Genomic DNA, 13839 nt, shown 5'->3' with positions numbered 1-13839 from the left:
GATAAGATTTTGGCAGTCTGGAGGTTATGATTTATGTCCCTCAAAATTGCATTAGACAATGGTGAACTCATGTACGTACAGTATGTGTCTATTAAAATTACAGAATTAAATAGGTTTGAAGCTGGTGAGGGGTGTCCTGGAAATATCTTCTTCTGGTGTATTGTTTAGCTGTGCCTGAGATTAAATCTCATATAGAGCATGGGTTACCACACAAACGATTTTGTCCCTCAGGCTTCAGAAAGAAAAGTAAATCACAAAATGGCGACGTGGCGGTTGACCCCTCTGAATGTTCTGGTTTCAGCCCACCATCGTGCGGCACCACTGGGTCCACCGGAGACGGCAGGATGGGAAGTGCAGGCAGTGTGGGAAGGTGAGGCCGGGACGCTCGCACCGTTTTCTATAATTCTGTCCTGGACAACAGTCTGCCAGCACCACACTTCAAGATGACTGCTGGGCAAAGTATGGATCTGGCTGGAGGTTTTATTTAGATGAATTATACCTAACGGACTTTTCGTGCTCTTCTTGTATTTACAGGGTTTTCAGCAGAAGTTTACATTTCATAGTAAAGAAATTGTGGCCATCAGCTGCTCCTGGTGTAAACAGGCTGTAAGTAGACAGGGTTTGGCTGGGGCCTCCTCTTTATACATCAGCACCTTTCAGTTGCCCTGGATATATGCTACTATATGTGAGAGAGAGAGAGAATGTTACCTGACTAGTGTGTGTTCCCTCTCTACAGTATCACAACAAGGTGACATGCTTCATGCTGCAGCAGATTGAAGAGCCTTGCTCCCTTGGGGCGCACGCGGCTGTCATAGTGCCCCCCACCTGGATCATCCGTGTCCGCAGACCTCAGGTGACCACTTACAGAGCTCAGAATCTCTGCCAGAGACCTTATCTGCCCAATCACAGTGTTCAGATACTCAGCCACATTACCTGCCCAATCACAGCGTTCAGATACCAAAGCGCAGACCTTACCTGCTCCTTCACAGAGCTCTGATACCTAGCCATCTGGTATTCTTTGCTGATCCCAGGCAATTTTTTCAATGCCACAACCGTACTTTTTTAAATTGATTTTTTAAGATTAGAGATTCTAGTGTTCTGTTATCATGTTTTCATGTTGGTGAGAGGAGGTGCTTTCCTATGGACCTCTGAGAGTATCTATTTTCCTTGCTAAATATAGGCTAATGCTTTCCAGTGCAGTTTCAGTACAAGGTATCTTTTGAGGATATGAAACAACTTATTTTAGTGAAGATACAACTACATGTGCTGTTCCTTCTGAAGAAATACCTTTCCCAGCTAATTGTTCCAACAGATTGGTAATTACTTTGATGTAGTTTAGCCTGCTTTTAATGCATAATACCAAAGTGAACATGTGTGGTCCATTGTGTTCATTCATATTGTAGACAGTGAAAAATGTTGTTCGTGTTGTTTCCCTAGACATCACTAAAGTCAAGTAAAAAGAAGAAACGGACCTCATTCAAGCGAAAATCCAGCAAAAAAGGAGCTGAGGTAAGATGGATGTCAGATATCTATGGTAATCTCAATTTTTCCATGCAGCTCAGGCACATTTTGAATTCGGATGACGGCTTTATTCTGCATGACTTGATACATCACTTCATCTGGATGAAGGACAGATTGCAGCCTTTACCAATGACAGATCTGATGGCTGTAGATGACCTTAAAGTCAGGGTCTGAGAAGTAGATCAGCAGTGGCATGAAAACAATTCCACCACTGAATCTGAATAGTGTGACCCCTGTTATGTCCAGTAATACTGCTTCATTCTGGCAGAAACAGAGAAGTTACTTTGCTTCAAGAGATGTTTCTCCATTAGAATTCTGAGCTGTGCACCCTGGCCAGGAAGTGATCCTCGTAATTATATTAGGGAGATTAACAGTGCTGTAAATAGGCTCATTGAGCGAGTCCTACCCTGCTTGCTCACAGATATCAGTTGAGAGCAAGAACGGCACAAATCCACTAATCTTCACTAAGTACTGATGCATCAGTCTAATCATCTATGTCTAATATCAGGAAGATGTAAAGATCAGCTGATATCTGTTGAAACAGTGACATTGAAGAAAGCAGAATGAACTGTCAGGCTAGCAGAAATGGAAACTCAGAAAGACACAAACACTCCTTGAGGCTTGGGAGCATCACATGCTGTGCCTTCTCCTGTTCTGGGTGGTTTTCACATGTCCTGTGGTGCTGTCACACACAGTTGTGTGGCTGTGCATAATGCAGGCAAGCAACTTGTAAAAGGAGCTGTCCACTTCATGCACACACACTCACTCACACACACCACACCACACACACGCCCACATAAGCCCATGACTTATGCATGCACGCTCTCACGTGTACTCTCTCTCTACACTCATGCTCATGAATGCACATGCACATTTGTAGGCACACAGTAGAATACGCAGACAGGACTTCATGTCTCTGTCTGCTAGATCCTTTTTTTTACGTCGCGCTGGGATTTGCGGCGCTGCCCGGTTGCTTGGGCGAGGCAGAAGGCGGCACTGGGGGAACGCCAGCTCAGACAGCCAGACTGAAGAGTATCCCCTGCCGCCTGAGTGTGACTGACAGAAAGTGGCTCGGTGTGGTGAAAAGAATAAAAAGCGGATCTTAAGATGCGGGAAGTCTTTTGACAGTTTCCATCTGTCAAATAACAGAACCCAGGCATGTTATTAATTGGCGCGAGTGCTCTTACATGTAAAAAGATAATGACTACATCTCCTTGCAGTAGGTGTCTGACAAATGTCATATTCTTGCAATTCCAAAAAAGAAAGATCCAAGACACTAATGTTTAATGTACGATGTCATGAGGGGCTACGCGTTTCAAATTACAGAGAAATTGGGATTCACATGCTTTTGGGTATAAATACAACAGCTTTTGATATTGTGCCCAGCAGGCACAAAGGCCTCCTGTCCTATCCTATTTTTCATCTGCTCCATAGAGTAGTCTGATTGAGATTCAGTGAAGGTTTATGATGCCATTGTAGGGGATTTGGGATCATGGGAGTTTCTGTTACTGAATGCCCTTTTCTCCCATCCTTTCAGGAGACCCGGTGGAAGCCTTTCATTGTGAAGCCTGTGCCTTCCCAGCTCATGAAGCCCTTGCTGGTGTTTGTCAATCCAAAGAGTGGGGGTAATCAGGTGAGGGCCCTCCACTACCCCCCACCCCATGCCCACCCCACTGCCTCTCACTCACATGCCACAGGCTACTCAATGCACCAGAACGATTGCCCCAGTAACAGTTTGTACCAGATAGGCCTAAACATTTAATGGAATTACCTCAGCCTGTCATTCCTGGTCAATTTAGTGACTGGCTATAGACTACTGGGTCAAGGGTATTTTGTGGTATTTTGCACTGGGTCAAGTGCTAATTTGGGTGCTGTAGGACGTACAGCCCCACTCATCTGGATTTATGATGGGCCCTGTCTCACCCCATGCTCTGACAGTACTGTTTGACTCCCTGTGTCCTATCTCTCAATCAAGGGAGCCAAGATCATCCAGTCCTTCATGTGGTACCTGAACCCCCGGCAAGTCTTCGACCTGAGCCAGGGAGGCCCCAAAGAAGGGTGAGGTTCCACGCAGTGCCTTCATCGGTCTCAACAGACGCTCACATTTCTGTCACTGTTACACTGCACTGTCGGTGCTAACCTGGCTAAGGTCTAATCACCAATTAGGGTCCTCACTGGTGTCTTGTCGTGTGGACACTGCAAGTTCCCCACATACCGCTTTCATTAAGCCTTTGACATGGCGTGCTGATTCTTACATAATGGTCCAAGATACATAGCAGCTAATGATCAGATTACCATAAATTCATTTTAGAGTTTCATTATCATGGGCTAAGATACACAGGGCTGTCCTGCATCATATGACTGACACCAATGGAAGTGACAGTGTGTTTAAGCATGCTTGGAAAGAGACCATTGATGATATGTTGAGTGCTACACTAATTCTCGTAAATTCAGTGGCCTGTAGGTACTGTACTCATCTCCTCTGTCATATTGTATGCCTGTGCCTAATTAGATTTTGTGTTTCATTACACCACACTAATGAAGGAAACAGGAGGATTATAGAGGGAGAAATCAGTGTCCCATTAGCTTTTATCGTAGACATGTTCCTCAGTTATTTTATTAGATCAGTACGAAGATGTTGTGCAGGGAATTCTTCACAGAATAATAGCTTTTGAAATTGGCTCTGGAGCTGTTTTTAGCATGCTTTTGTAAACATTTGAAACCTTCATAATGTTATGTTTGCTAAGTTAAAATCTGTTCTTGAGATTATTTTTTCTGATTTGTTTTCAAGGTTAGAAATGTACCGCAAAGTGCACAATTTGCGGATTCTGGCATGTGGAGGCGATGGAACAGTGAGTATCCATTTGGTATTCAGTGAGTTAAATGGACTTGACTTAAGTACAGGCTTGTATTGTACAGTCCTGTACCTCTCGACGGTCCGTTGCTTTACGAATGAATTAAATGCCACTTTACAGTTTGCTGTTAAAATTGAACTGCAAGTCGTTCATTTTCTCTGGTCTTCAAGCCTCATTTCCTTTTATTTCAAGCTGAATCGAACACATATTCATTACCTTCCTTGCATTTAACCAAACCGTTTAAGATCTATCATTATAAGTCAAATCCATTCCCGTGGTTCATTTATCGAGCCTGCACCGGAGTCCTTACATGACCTTTTTTGGCACGAAGCCCCTGGTAATAAGTGGCAACAGCAAACATTAACCGACCACTGCTGTTAGTTTGGTTGAAAGTTTCAATGTAGTCGGGTTCCACGAGACACGGATCACACAGATCCAAACTGGGTCCCTGAGCGGGCGTCGTCCCACACTTTTTGAATATGCAGTACCTGGCACAAGTTGTGGTGAGGATGTCTGTCAGTCCTTAGGCCAGTGATTCTCTCCTTCCACTTTCCGGAATGTTTGGTGCAGAAAACCAGTTGGCCTCATCAGTATCTGATGGCTTTGGGGTACATCCATCAGCCTTGTTTGCGCTTCCTGATGGACTCACAGTCGGCACCACTGTGCTGCCAGTCTCTTACACACTGGCTATGGCACGACAGATGGCGCTGCCTGAGGAAGCTGTGTGAGGGTGCTTTATGTTCTGCAGCTACAGCGTAGTACCAGGCGGAGAGCAATCAGCCTTCATAGGGGTATAGCGTAGGCCTGTCACAGCCCTTTACAATAAGGATCAGTACCATCTGAAGAGCCTTGATCCTGTCCAGGGAGGTTTCGTTTTCTGTTTCGTGTTATTAGACCACACCTGCGGTGGCTCTTTTGAGGTCCCATGTCTGAGGCTGTCTGGGACTCTTCCCATAAGAGGGGAACTGCACCCGAAGGTGCACCCAAAAATGATGAGTCCAGAACGGCTTTTATCAGCCAGCCGTTGGTAGTCAGTATGTAAGGCAGCGCATTACATAATCAGTTAACCTTTTTTACCTTCTCCTTGGCTACGCCTGTCTGTCCAGTGTCTTTGAGTCAGGCTTTTCCTGCCAGCAGATGTGTGCAAGAGAGGTTCCTGTGGCTGGCTTATTTTTAGCCTGACCTTCTGACCCTGTCATCTCCCATTAACAGCCACGGATCCCGTGCATACATTCGATGTGATGTGTGAGTTTGGGCTCGTTAACACAATCCGAGCCCGGCCAGGGGAAAAAAAAAAACAGAACAATGTCTGAATTTGATTTGATGTCTGAAATAATCCTCACGGGAAGCTGAGCGGTTAGGTTTGGAGCAGGGGAGCTTGTTCACCCGAGAACTGATAGAAGCTCTTCTGGGACAGGAGTGTTGCACCAGTCTTGGCAAATTATCCCTGTTCCATAATGCACACAGCTGAAAGAAGAGGTCTCACCTGTGATGAAGGGATCGATCTGGACTGGAGTAATGGATGTACTCTGGCAAACGCGATTCCCATGGTGTGATTTCTGTGTCAGACTTGCTTGCAGGCAATGTGTAATACAGGGCAAGGTGCTGCTGCTGGCAGTCCCTGAGGAGATTGATATCTCAAACACCCAGCGCTCATTGTCCCAACTCCCCCATTTCTTCCATTGTGCTTTTCTTTGGATTACGAAGACTCACCTTATCAGTGTACACCACAAAGAATATATTCTCTTTGGCATTCATTATGTTTGCTTTTATCATAACCTGGTGTTAAAGTATAGAATACTATGCATGTAGTGATGCGTAAATAAATTCTTCTTTCAAGAGCTTCTATTACTTAATTGTGTGTTTAATTATGGTATTTTAGTATACAGTTGTTGTATCACTACTTGACCAAGGGGCCATATTTTGCATTAAAGATGGGGTCTCTCCCTCCTTCAGTAAGCATGTGAATAAGGGGACGTGCAGGGTAAATTGAAGGTGGAGTCTTTCTCATACAAAAACTGTTTAAAATAATGAAGAGGGTGTGGTGTATTTAAGGTGGTGTCCATTCTCCTCGGTAGGTGGGCTGGATCCTTTCCATGCTGGACCAGCTGCAGCTGAACCCACAGCCCGCTGTGGCTGTCCTACCTCTGGGAACAGGGAATGATCTGGCCAGGACCCTCAACTGGGGTGGGGTGAGTGATGTGGCTCACACAACTGCACAAACGCACTGATGGATGTAGCTTATATAAATGATTGCTATTCTGAAGACGATATTTGACGATATTTATGTTGTCCCGGTATGTTTTCTGAGGGGTTTTCTGTGTAGTAGTCTATCACATGAGGCTTGTAATCAGGAACTCTTTTCCCAGGGATATACGGATGAGCCAGTGTCCAAAATACTCTCGCACGTTGAGGATGGGAACATCGTCCAGTTGGACAGGTGGAACCTTGTTGTGGAGCCTAACCTGGAGGCCAGCCAGGAAGAGCGAGACGAGCAGCAGACAGACAAGGTAAGCAGGTGCAGCGTTTATCACGTGAGGTACTGTAAGACCCTTTAAAAACAGCAAAGTTGGTAAAATTTCATGGTTGACTGCTAGAATGCAGCAACAGCATAACAGTGTTCAAACATAGCTGTAGTGTCCGTATCATTGCACTAATGAGCGCATGATGCAAACAACGTTAAATCTAAACTGGTGTGAAATGCATGCCGTGAAATTTTCCAGCACAGTTAAATTCGCATTAGGAGAATCATTGTTACTCACACTCAGATAAATAGATGATAACTTCAAGGAGCCAGGATGAGAGATTGCTATTTAATCCTGAATGACAGAAGTGCAACTGCATAATGAAAATGTGCAGAATGGTTTTACCTGAAGCGACGATCCTTAAGTGCTTGTATCATCCTGTATTTTCCATGTGCAATTAAAATGCTTAATTTATGGTTGTTAGCTTTTTAGGGATTTCTTAACTGAAGGACTATTTAAAGTGATTATTCACTTTACTGCTGTCACTTTCATGCGCATTTAATTTGAGCTGTTCTCTGAAAAATTAAACATGCATATTAAAATTAAAGAGGCGGAAGATGCTTTTCCAAACAAAAATCATTTAGTCCTGTATAAATTATGCAGCTACAGGAAAAAAGTATTGTTTTTCTTTTGACATGTCTTATTTATAAAATCTGTTACAGGATGTTTGTACCAAGAAATGGTGTCAAACAGAGCCTGCGAGTCTGTAGAAAGAAACATAACTCCTGTATTTTTAGTGTTATTTTTTATGATTGTAGATTTCTCAATTTTATTGTTTTGTTTGTTGTCAGTTCTGTTTTCTTATGTGACGTACTGGAAAATACATTTACAGAAGAAATAAGATAAAAATGTAGGAAAAATAAAGATCAACTTCATTTTTAACAGTCATTTCAGAACAAAGGCAAAACAAGTTAGTAATTTATCATAAATCTGTATAATTTATAATCTACAATGATATTGTTAAAAAGCATTACTATTAAGATGCTTTATTGCTCTGAGTAAAAATACAATTAAAGAATGATTCATGAGCAAAATTAGATTTCTAATTTTCATATGCCCACATGAATCGCATGCTATTTAGTATACTAAGTGAAATAACAAAGTTTTTTTAAATATTGATGCTGGTTATTACTTTTGAATTAGCTGGTAAATCATTTTGAGAATACGCAGCTCTGTGGATTACTTCATTTTAGATTTCTTTCCTGCCACATCATTTGCTGCCGCTGGTAAATATGTCTTTGGGAGTGTGGAAGTAGTTTTAGCTGGTGGAGAGCAAGCTTGCTGACAGCCAATGACATGATAAGCTTTCCTTCCATAATGAGAGGCCAGGAGTTGAGACGTTTAGACAAGCTAAAATGTCCCGTGTTTATGCTTTATTTATGCGTTTATGTACTCAGAACTATTACTGTACTCAACTTTTTTATCTGATGTTGTGGTATTAATGAGAAGTTATTTTTATCATGGCTGGAATCCATAATCCCTCCACTCCTTTCTATTTGTCATATAGTATATTCCAAACCCTACCTCAAAAATGGTAGAAAGTTGCTCGATATTTGTATCTAGCGATAAGCCTTATCAGCAGCCTGCAAGAGAAATGAGACTATTGATCTGTATGTTGCTAGACCTTTGCTATGGGAGGCAGTTGTGCTTCCGGAAGCCATAGAACATAAACTAGGTGTGTTGCCATCTGCCCCTCACGCTCCCACCCTTAAAACCTAGACCTTCTCCTTCTCTTCCCTATTGATAAAATGGCAGAGGTATCTGAGGGCACGGGGGGTAAGTCGCCAGGCCGATTCAGTGAGACAGAGCAAATGATGGCGGGCATGATAGCTGGCGACATGTAATTGACTCTGACCTGACCTGCAATTAAAAACATGTCGTCTCAGATTGGAGCAGAACATTCTAGACAACCAGAAAAGGGTTTAGAATGAGTATTATGCCCTGCCAAACAGCTTCAGTTATTATCAGTATGAAATGTGGCGGAAACTGCCAAACTAATTATGCCTGAAGCACTCGTTTGAGTTTGGGGCTCAGTGTTATGAAATCATGTTCAGGCCTCCTGTGTTGAATCTACAAAGATACTGTGATGTCTAATTCGAAAAGCAGTGATTCAAAATACGCTGATAACACTATATTACATAGGTTCTCCATAAAGTAGTCACAAGAGAATTGAATTATATAAACCCAGGCTAATCAGCACGCATTTATGTTAAATCTGAGAGTGATGTTGTATTTCTTGTGGCCTTATGTGTTTATGAATGGGTGTCTGAATGTAGTGTGTTTGAATGCGTTATGTACTCATGTGTTGTTTGGACCCTTAACTCAAAGCCACCATGTCTGATGCCAATGTGATGAAAAGCATATTCGCTTTCAGGGATATCCAAATTCCCACATGTGGTTTGCTGTACCTTTTTCCATTTGCTTTCTCAATGCAAAGTGAGTATGCGCTGTGTACACCCTGCTGTTTTCTGACTCCACGGCCTGTGTCTGCTTTATCCAACAGCTTCCACTTGATGTCTTCAACAACTACTTCAGCCTTGGCTTTGACGCCCATGTAACACTGGAGTTTCACGAGTCCAGAGGTCTGTACTCTTTTATGGTTTTGGTTTTATGCTTCTGTCACCGGAAATTTATTTCTCTGACTTTCCTCCTGGTTTATGGAGAAATGTCAGAGTTGATACACAGCACAAATGCTGTCTTCACTGGTCTTCAAAACACTGCCGATTTACGGTTTGCAAAGTCAAAGAGCAAGGCCCCAGAGACTGTCATATTGGTTTTTAAAGTTCCAGATTCTTACTTAACAGTCAAATTCTTTGATTTTTAAGGTCAATATGTCAAGTAAGAGTTCAAAAGTGCTCCTGATAAATTATTCAGTGAGATATTTCTTCACACTCCAGCAGTCATGTATTTTGTAATATTTTCTAGTTCAGTTTAATGCATGTGAACATGGCCATTCTACTTACCATCCTCCATTTATAATTAATTGGATGTTGACACAACATTTTCTACATTTTACAGTCAAGACAGAAACTCATGTTCCATGCTTCCATCCACCCATCTACCAAGGACTACTGTACCTCATATGAATTGCTTCTAGTCTGGCAGCTAATTATTCATGTTACAGCTTGTGATAGGATATTAATCTTGTCTCATCGAGAATTCTAACTCATTGCATACCATTTTCCTAGAGTATCTCATAACAGCATTACAAATTACTGCTGTTTTATTGCCATGTTTTCCACCTAAGTTCTGTGGCAATTAAATTCAGAATAATCTAAATCAACACAGCTGTCAGAATTTGCTGCCCTCTGACAGCCTATTATTCCAAGGTTGGCTTTAATTAGAATGTCAGCTGTTTACATTCACTGACATAAACAGAAAGAAAATGGTTGCTTTGCAAGAATCTAATTGCAAAATAATTTGAAATTGTTTAGTGTAAAGCCAAAGCAGGGAATGGCTGGGTCTGTTCCAATTTATAATGCATTCTATTTCTGGGGAATATTGTATTTGATGTGCTCAATTTGAACATCTCCAGTAATGCCCCAGGCCTGTCTCATCTCTGTATCTGAGACAGATTTCTGTTTGCGCACGTGTGACAGCTTTATTGAAATGTGTACCAGAGTCTGAAATGTTGTCCGTCTCCCGCCTCTGTCTCCTCAGAGGCCAACCCAGAGAAATTCAACAGCCGATTCAGGAACAAGATGTTCTACGCCGGAGTGAGTGCCACCGTCGCCGCTGCCATGGCCATCATAGGCATTGCCTGCAGCTGGCATAACTGGATTTCTCCCCCTATGTGGCTGATGACTGTGTCCTTTTTTTTGTTTTTCTCTCTCTCTCTCTCTCTATATATATATATATATATCTGTCTGTCTGTCTGTCTGTCTGTCTGTTTCTCTCTCTCTCTCTCTATCTATCTATCTATCTGTCTGTCTGTCTGCCTGCCTGTCTGTCTATCTATCTCTCTCTCTCTCTCTCTCTCTCTCTCTCTCTCTCTCTCTCCGTCTCCCTCACCCTCTCCCTCTCCCTCTCTCCAGACGGCCTTCTCTGACTTTCTCATGCGTAGTTCCAAAGACCTGGCAAAGCACATCAAGGTTGTGGTGAGTAGATCCCATTTCTGACCTTTCGATGAGAGAGAGGTGGTGTGTGAAATGGTTTTGCAACCTACTGTTGTAGATGAAGAGGCGTACGTTTGTGGATTTATTTGTTCTTTATTTGTAATGTATCGCTTGATGAATCTTCATCCTTCTTAAAAGGAGGATCACCTTATGTCATTATCACAATTTTCAGCTTACATGCCTCTAGATTTCTCTCAAAGCTTTCTTATTTCAATATGGGGTTTAAATGGTGACAGACCCTGTAGACCTTCTGTTATTGCATCAGTGCCTAAGTGGACCATGCTGTTGGCCAGCATGACTAGCGGTTCACATCCCTTCACTGGATAGCAGCTTGTTAAACAGACTAGGTGCCAGCCACAAGTGCCTAATTGACACGGCAAACCTTCAGATGATATGTCTGAAAAGACGTTAATCCGGCCACATCCGAAAGGTGTTTGTGATTAATACTACTCGTCTGTGTGCGTCCCCTCTGATTAGTGCGATGGCACGGACCTCACCTCCAAGGTTCAGGACCTGAAGCTGCAGTGTCTCGTGTTCCTCAACATTCCCAGGTAAGCGTTGATTAAACAGTTCTGACTTCTGCTTTGTCTGTTCAACTGTGTGAAGTGCTGTGACTTAAGGCATAGGGCTTGAGGCTGATATAATTTCAGCCGATTCACTACTGTTGTACACTTACACTCAACAGTAAAGTTTCAGAATAGAGTGTTGTGGCAAACACGCCTGCCACAGGCCACCGAAGTGGCTTTCTTTGGGGCCCTCCAGCACAGAGACACAGGGAGAAGATGTTCAGACAGTCCACATTTATTCCACGAGGGTTTGGCAAGATGGTAACAGCCAAATGAGCAGATGTAAAAACCCTGTCATGACAGAGAGCTGCCTGGTGTGGGTGGGGATGGCAGATTTAACCTGTGCGCAGTGATTACTTCACTACGCACAGGTGCAGCCACTCCTGTTCCTGGGTCCAATTAGCCTGGCCAATTATCTAATTCTTCACCAATTATCCAATTGGCCAGGTCTAATTAGCTTGACCCAGGGCAGGTGTGGCTGCTTAAACCAGCCATCCCCACACCACATACCCCCAACGCCAAACTGAGGCCAGGGAGAACCACTGGCCGAAGCCTACACCCCCCCCACCCCCACCCCCACCCCCACGAAAGCAAAAAGACAACAACCAAAAACAAAAACACTCCAAACACGGTAAAAAAAATAATTAAAAAAAGTCAGGGTGGGTGGCCCCGGAACAGTCCAGTACATGTGGTGACCCTCCTTCGGATGACAAGGCAGCCCTTCTTCCTCCTCCCTCCTGGAGCACGGGAAGTCCTGGGCTGCTCTGCTGGCTGGTGGGTGCGTCACCGGCTTGGGCTGTTCCACGGGCTGTGGTGGGGTGGCTGGGCTGGTGGGCTGGTGGACTGGCCTTGTGGTGCTGGGGACCAGGAACCCTCGTGGCTGTGGTGGCCGCCAGTCGGCTCTGCTGGCGGGCGGCTGCAGGCTTATCCCCTCATGGACTCCGGGCAAACCAACCAGGCCAAAACAAAGAACGAAAAACAACCAAACGGACGAGAAAGGAAGCAAAACGGCGCGGCCACCGCTCGTGCGCCGCCCGTGGCTGACCCGCCTTCCCGGCCAAGTCCAGCTCACGGCGCGACCACCTCTCGTGCACCGCCCGTCGCTGACCTGCCTTCTCGGCCAGGTGCAGCTCCTCAGCGTCCCAGCTGAGGATTGCTTCCTTCCCCTCCCTGGTCATCTTCCGCTCCCCATTCTTGGCCCGGAGGATCCGCCCGAAGCCCTGTCGGGAACACCTCAGCCGCCCCTCCTCCAGTGTGCTTCCTGGCTGGCCCTCCTGTGCCTCTTTGCTGTGCCGGAGGAGCCCCACGTTGGGCGCCACTGTGGCAAACACGCCTGCCACAGGCCACCGAAGTGGCTTTCTTTGGGGCCCTCCAGCACAGAGACACAGGGAGAAGATGTTCAGACAGTCCACATTTATTCCACGAGGGTTTGGCAAGATGGTAACAGCCAAATGAGCAGATGTAAAAACCCTGTCATGACAGAGAGCTGCCTGGTGTGGGTGGGGATGGCAGATTTAACCTGTGCGCAGTGATTACTTCACTACGCACAGGTGCAGCCACTCCCAGGGCAGGTGTGGCTGCTTAAACCAGCCATCCCCACACCACAAGTGTGTTAACATATAAGTATGTATATGCATTTAAGTTTTTGATGCAGTTAAGAGAAATACTTTATCTTTCAGCACACATTAAAGGGAATTGCTAATGAACATGTTGAAAATGTTTGCCTATTTTTCTAGGAATGTGCTGAGAGCGGAAAACTGTTAGCTGGATACATACTGTAGCAATATATACATTGCAATATAATAAATATCAAGTAATTTGGTGGTATGAAAAAATGTACACAGGTTCTAGTTTCATATAGCATATATGCATTACCACATGCATTCCATGAGACATTAATCACTGACTTGCTGAATCTGCTGACATTAGCCAAGATTGCATTCTCTTGAGACGGCAAGATGAAGAAACACTGGGCCAAGCTACACCAATAAATTGAAAATATTGTACTTTACTGAAAGTTTACTTGAAACTTGGCATCATTTTTTTATCAATAATTTGGTATGCAGTTTTTTTTTTAGAATTGTGTTTCTATATATATGTATGGAGTACATGCTTTGTATTTGTGAGTAACTCAGCTTGAAAACATTATATAGCGGCATAATTATACCAATTATATTCAGAATGATTACTGAAGTGGTTATTGGTTAATGACATGAGCATTTACCTACCGTTGTTGTTTTGTTTTACATTCCCCGAG

The 13839-nt window shown here is 43.9% G+C and overlaps 1 protein-coding gene across 12 annotated transcripts in view; it reads left to right on the top strand.

The window, feature by feature from the left end:
- LOC135255309 (diacylglycerol kinase zeta-like) overlaps positions 1-13839 on the top strand; it is a 127787-nt gene that overhangs the window by 64738 nt on the left and 49210 nt on the right. For all 12 annotated transcript variants that reach the window (XM_064336310.1, XM_064336313.1, XM_064336307.1 and 9 more), the window contains 13 exons: positions 302-370; positions 535-606; positions 737-853; positions 1438-1509; positions 3059-3154; positions 3497-3579; positions 4313-4373; positions 6455-6568; positions 6746-6886; positions 9405-9483; positions 10562-10617; positions 10936-10998; positions 11494-11567. In XM_064336310.1, coding sequence (XP_064192380.1) covers positions 302-370; positions 535-606; positions 737-853; positions 1438-1509; positions 3059-3154; positions 3497-3579; positions 4313-4373; positions 6455-6568; positions 6746-6886; positions 9405-9483; positions 10562-10617; positions 10936-10998; positions 11494-11567 — 1097 coding nt within the window. The remainder of the gene's footprint in view (positions 1-301; positions 371-534; positions 607-736; positions 854-1437; positions 1510-3058; positions 3155-3496; positions 3580-4312; positions 4374-6454; positions 6569-6745; positions 6887-9404; positions 9484-10561; positions 10618-10935; positions 10999-11493; positions 11568-13839) is intronic.

The sequence above is a fragment of the Anguilla rostrata genome, chromosome 5, assembly GCF_018555375.3.
Source record: "Anguilla rostrata isolate EN2019 chromosome 5, ASM1855537v3, whole genome shotgun sequence".
In the NCBI taxonomy this organism is placed as follows: Eukaryota; Metazoa; Chordata; class Actinopteri; order Anguilliformes; family Anguillidae; genus Anguilla; species Anguilla rostrata.
This window is presented reverse-complemented; position numbering and strand designations above follow the sequence as displayed.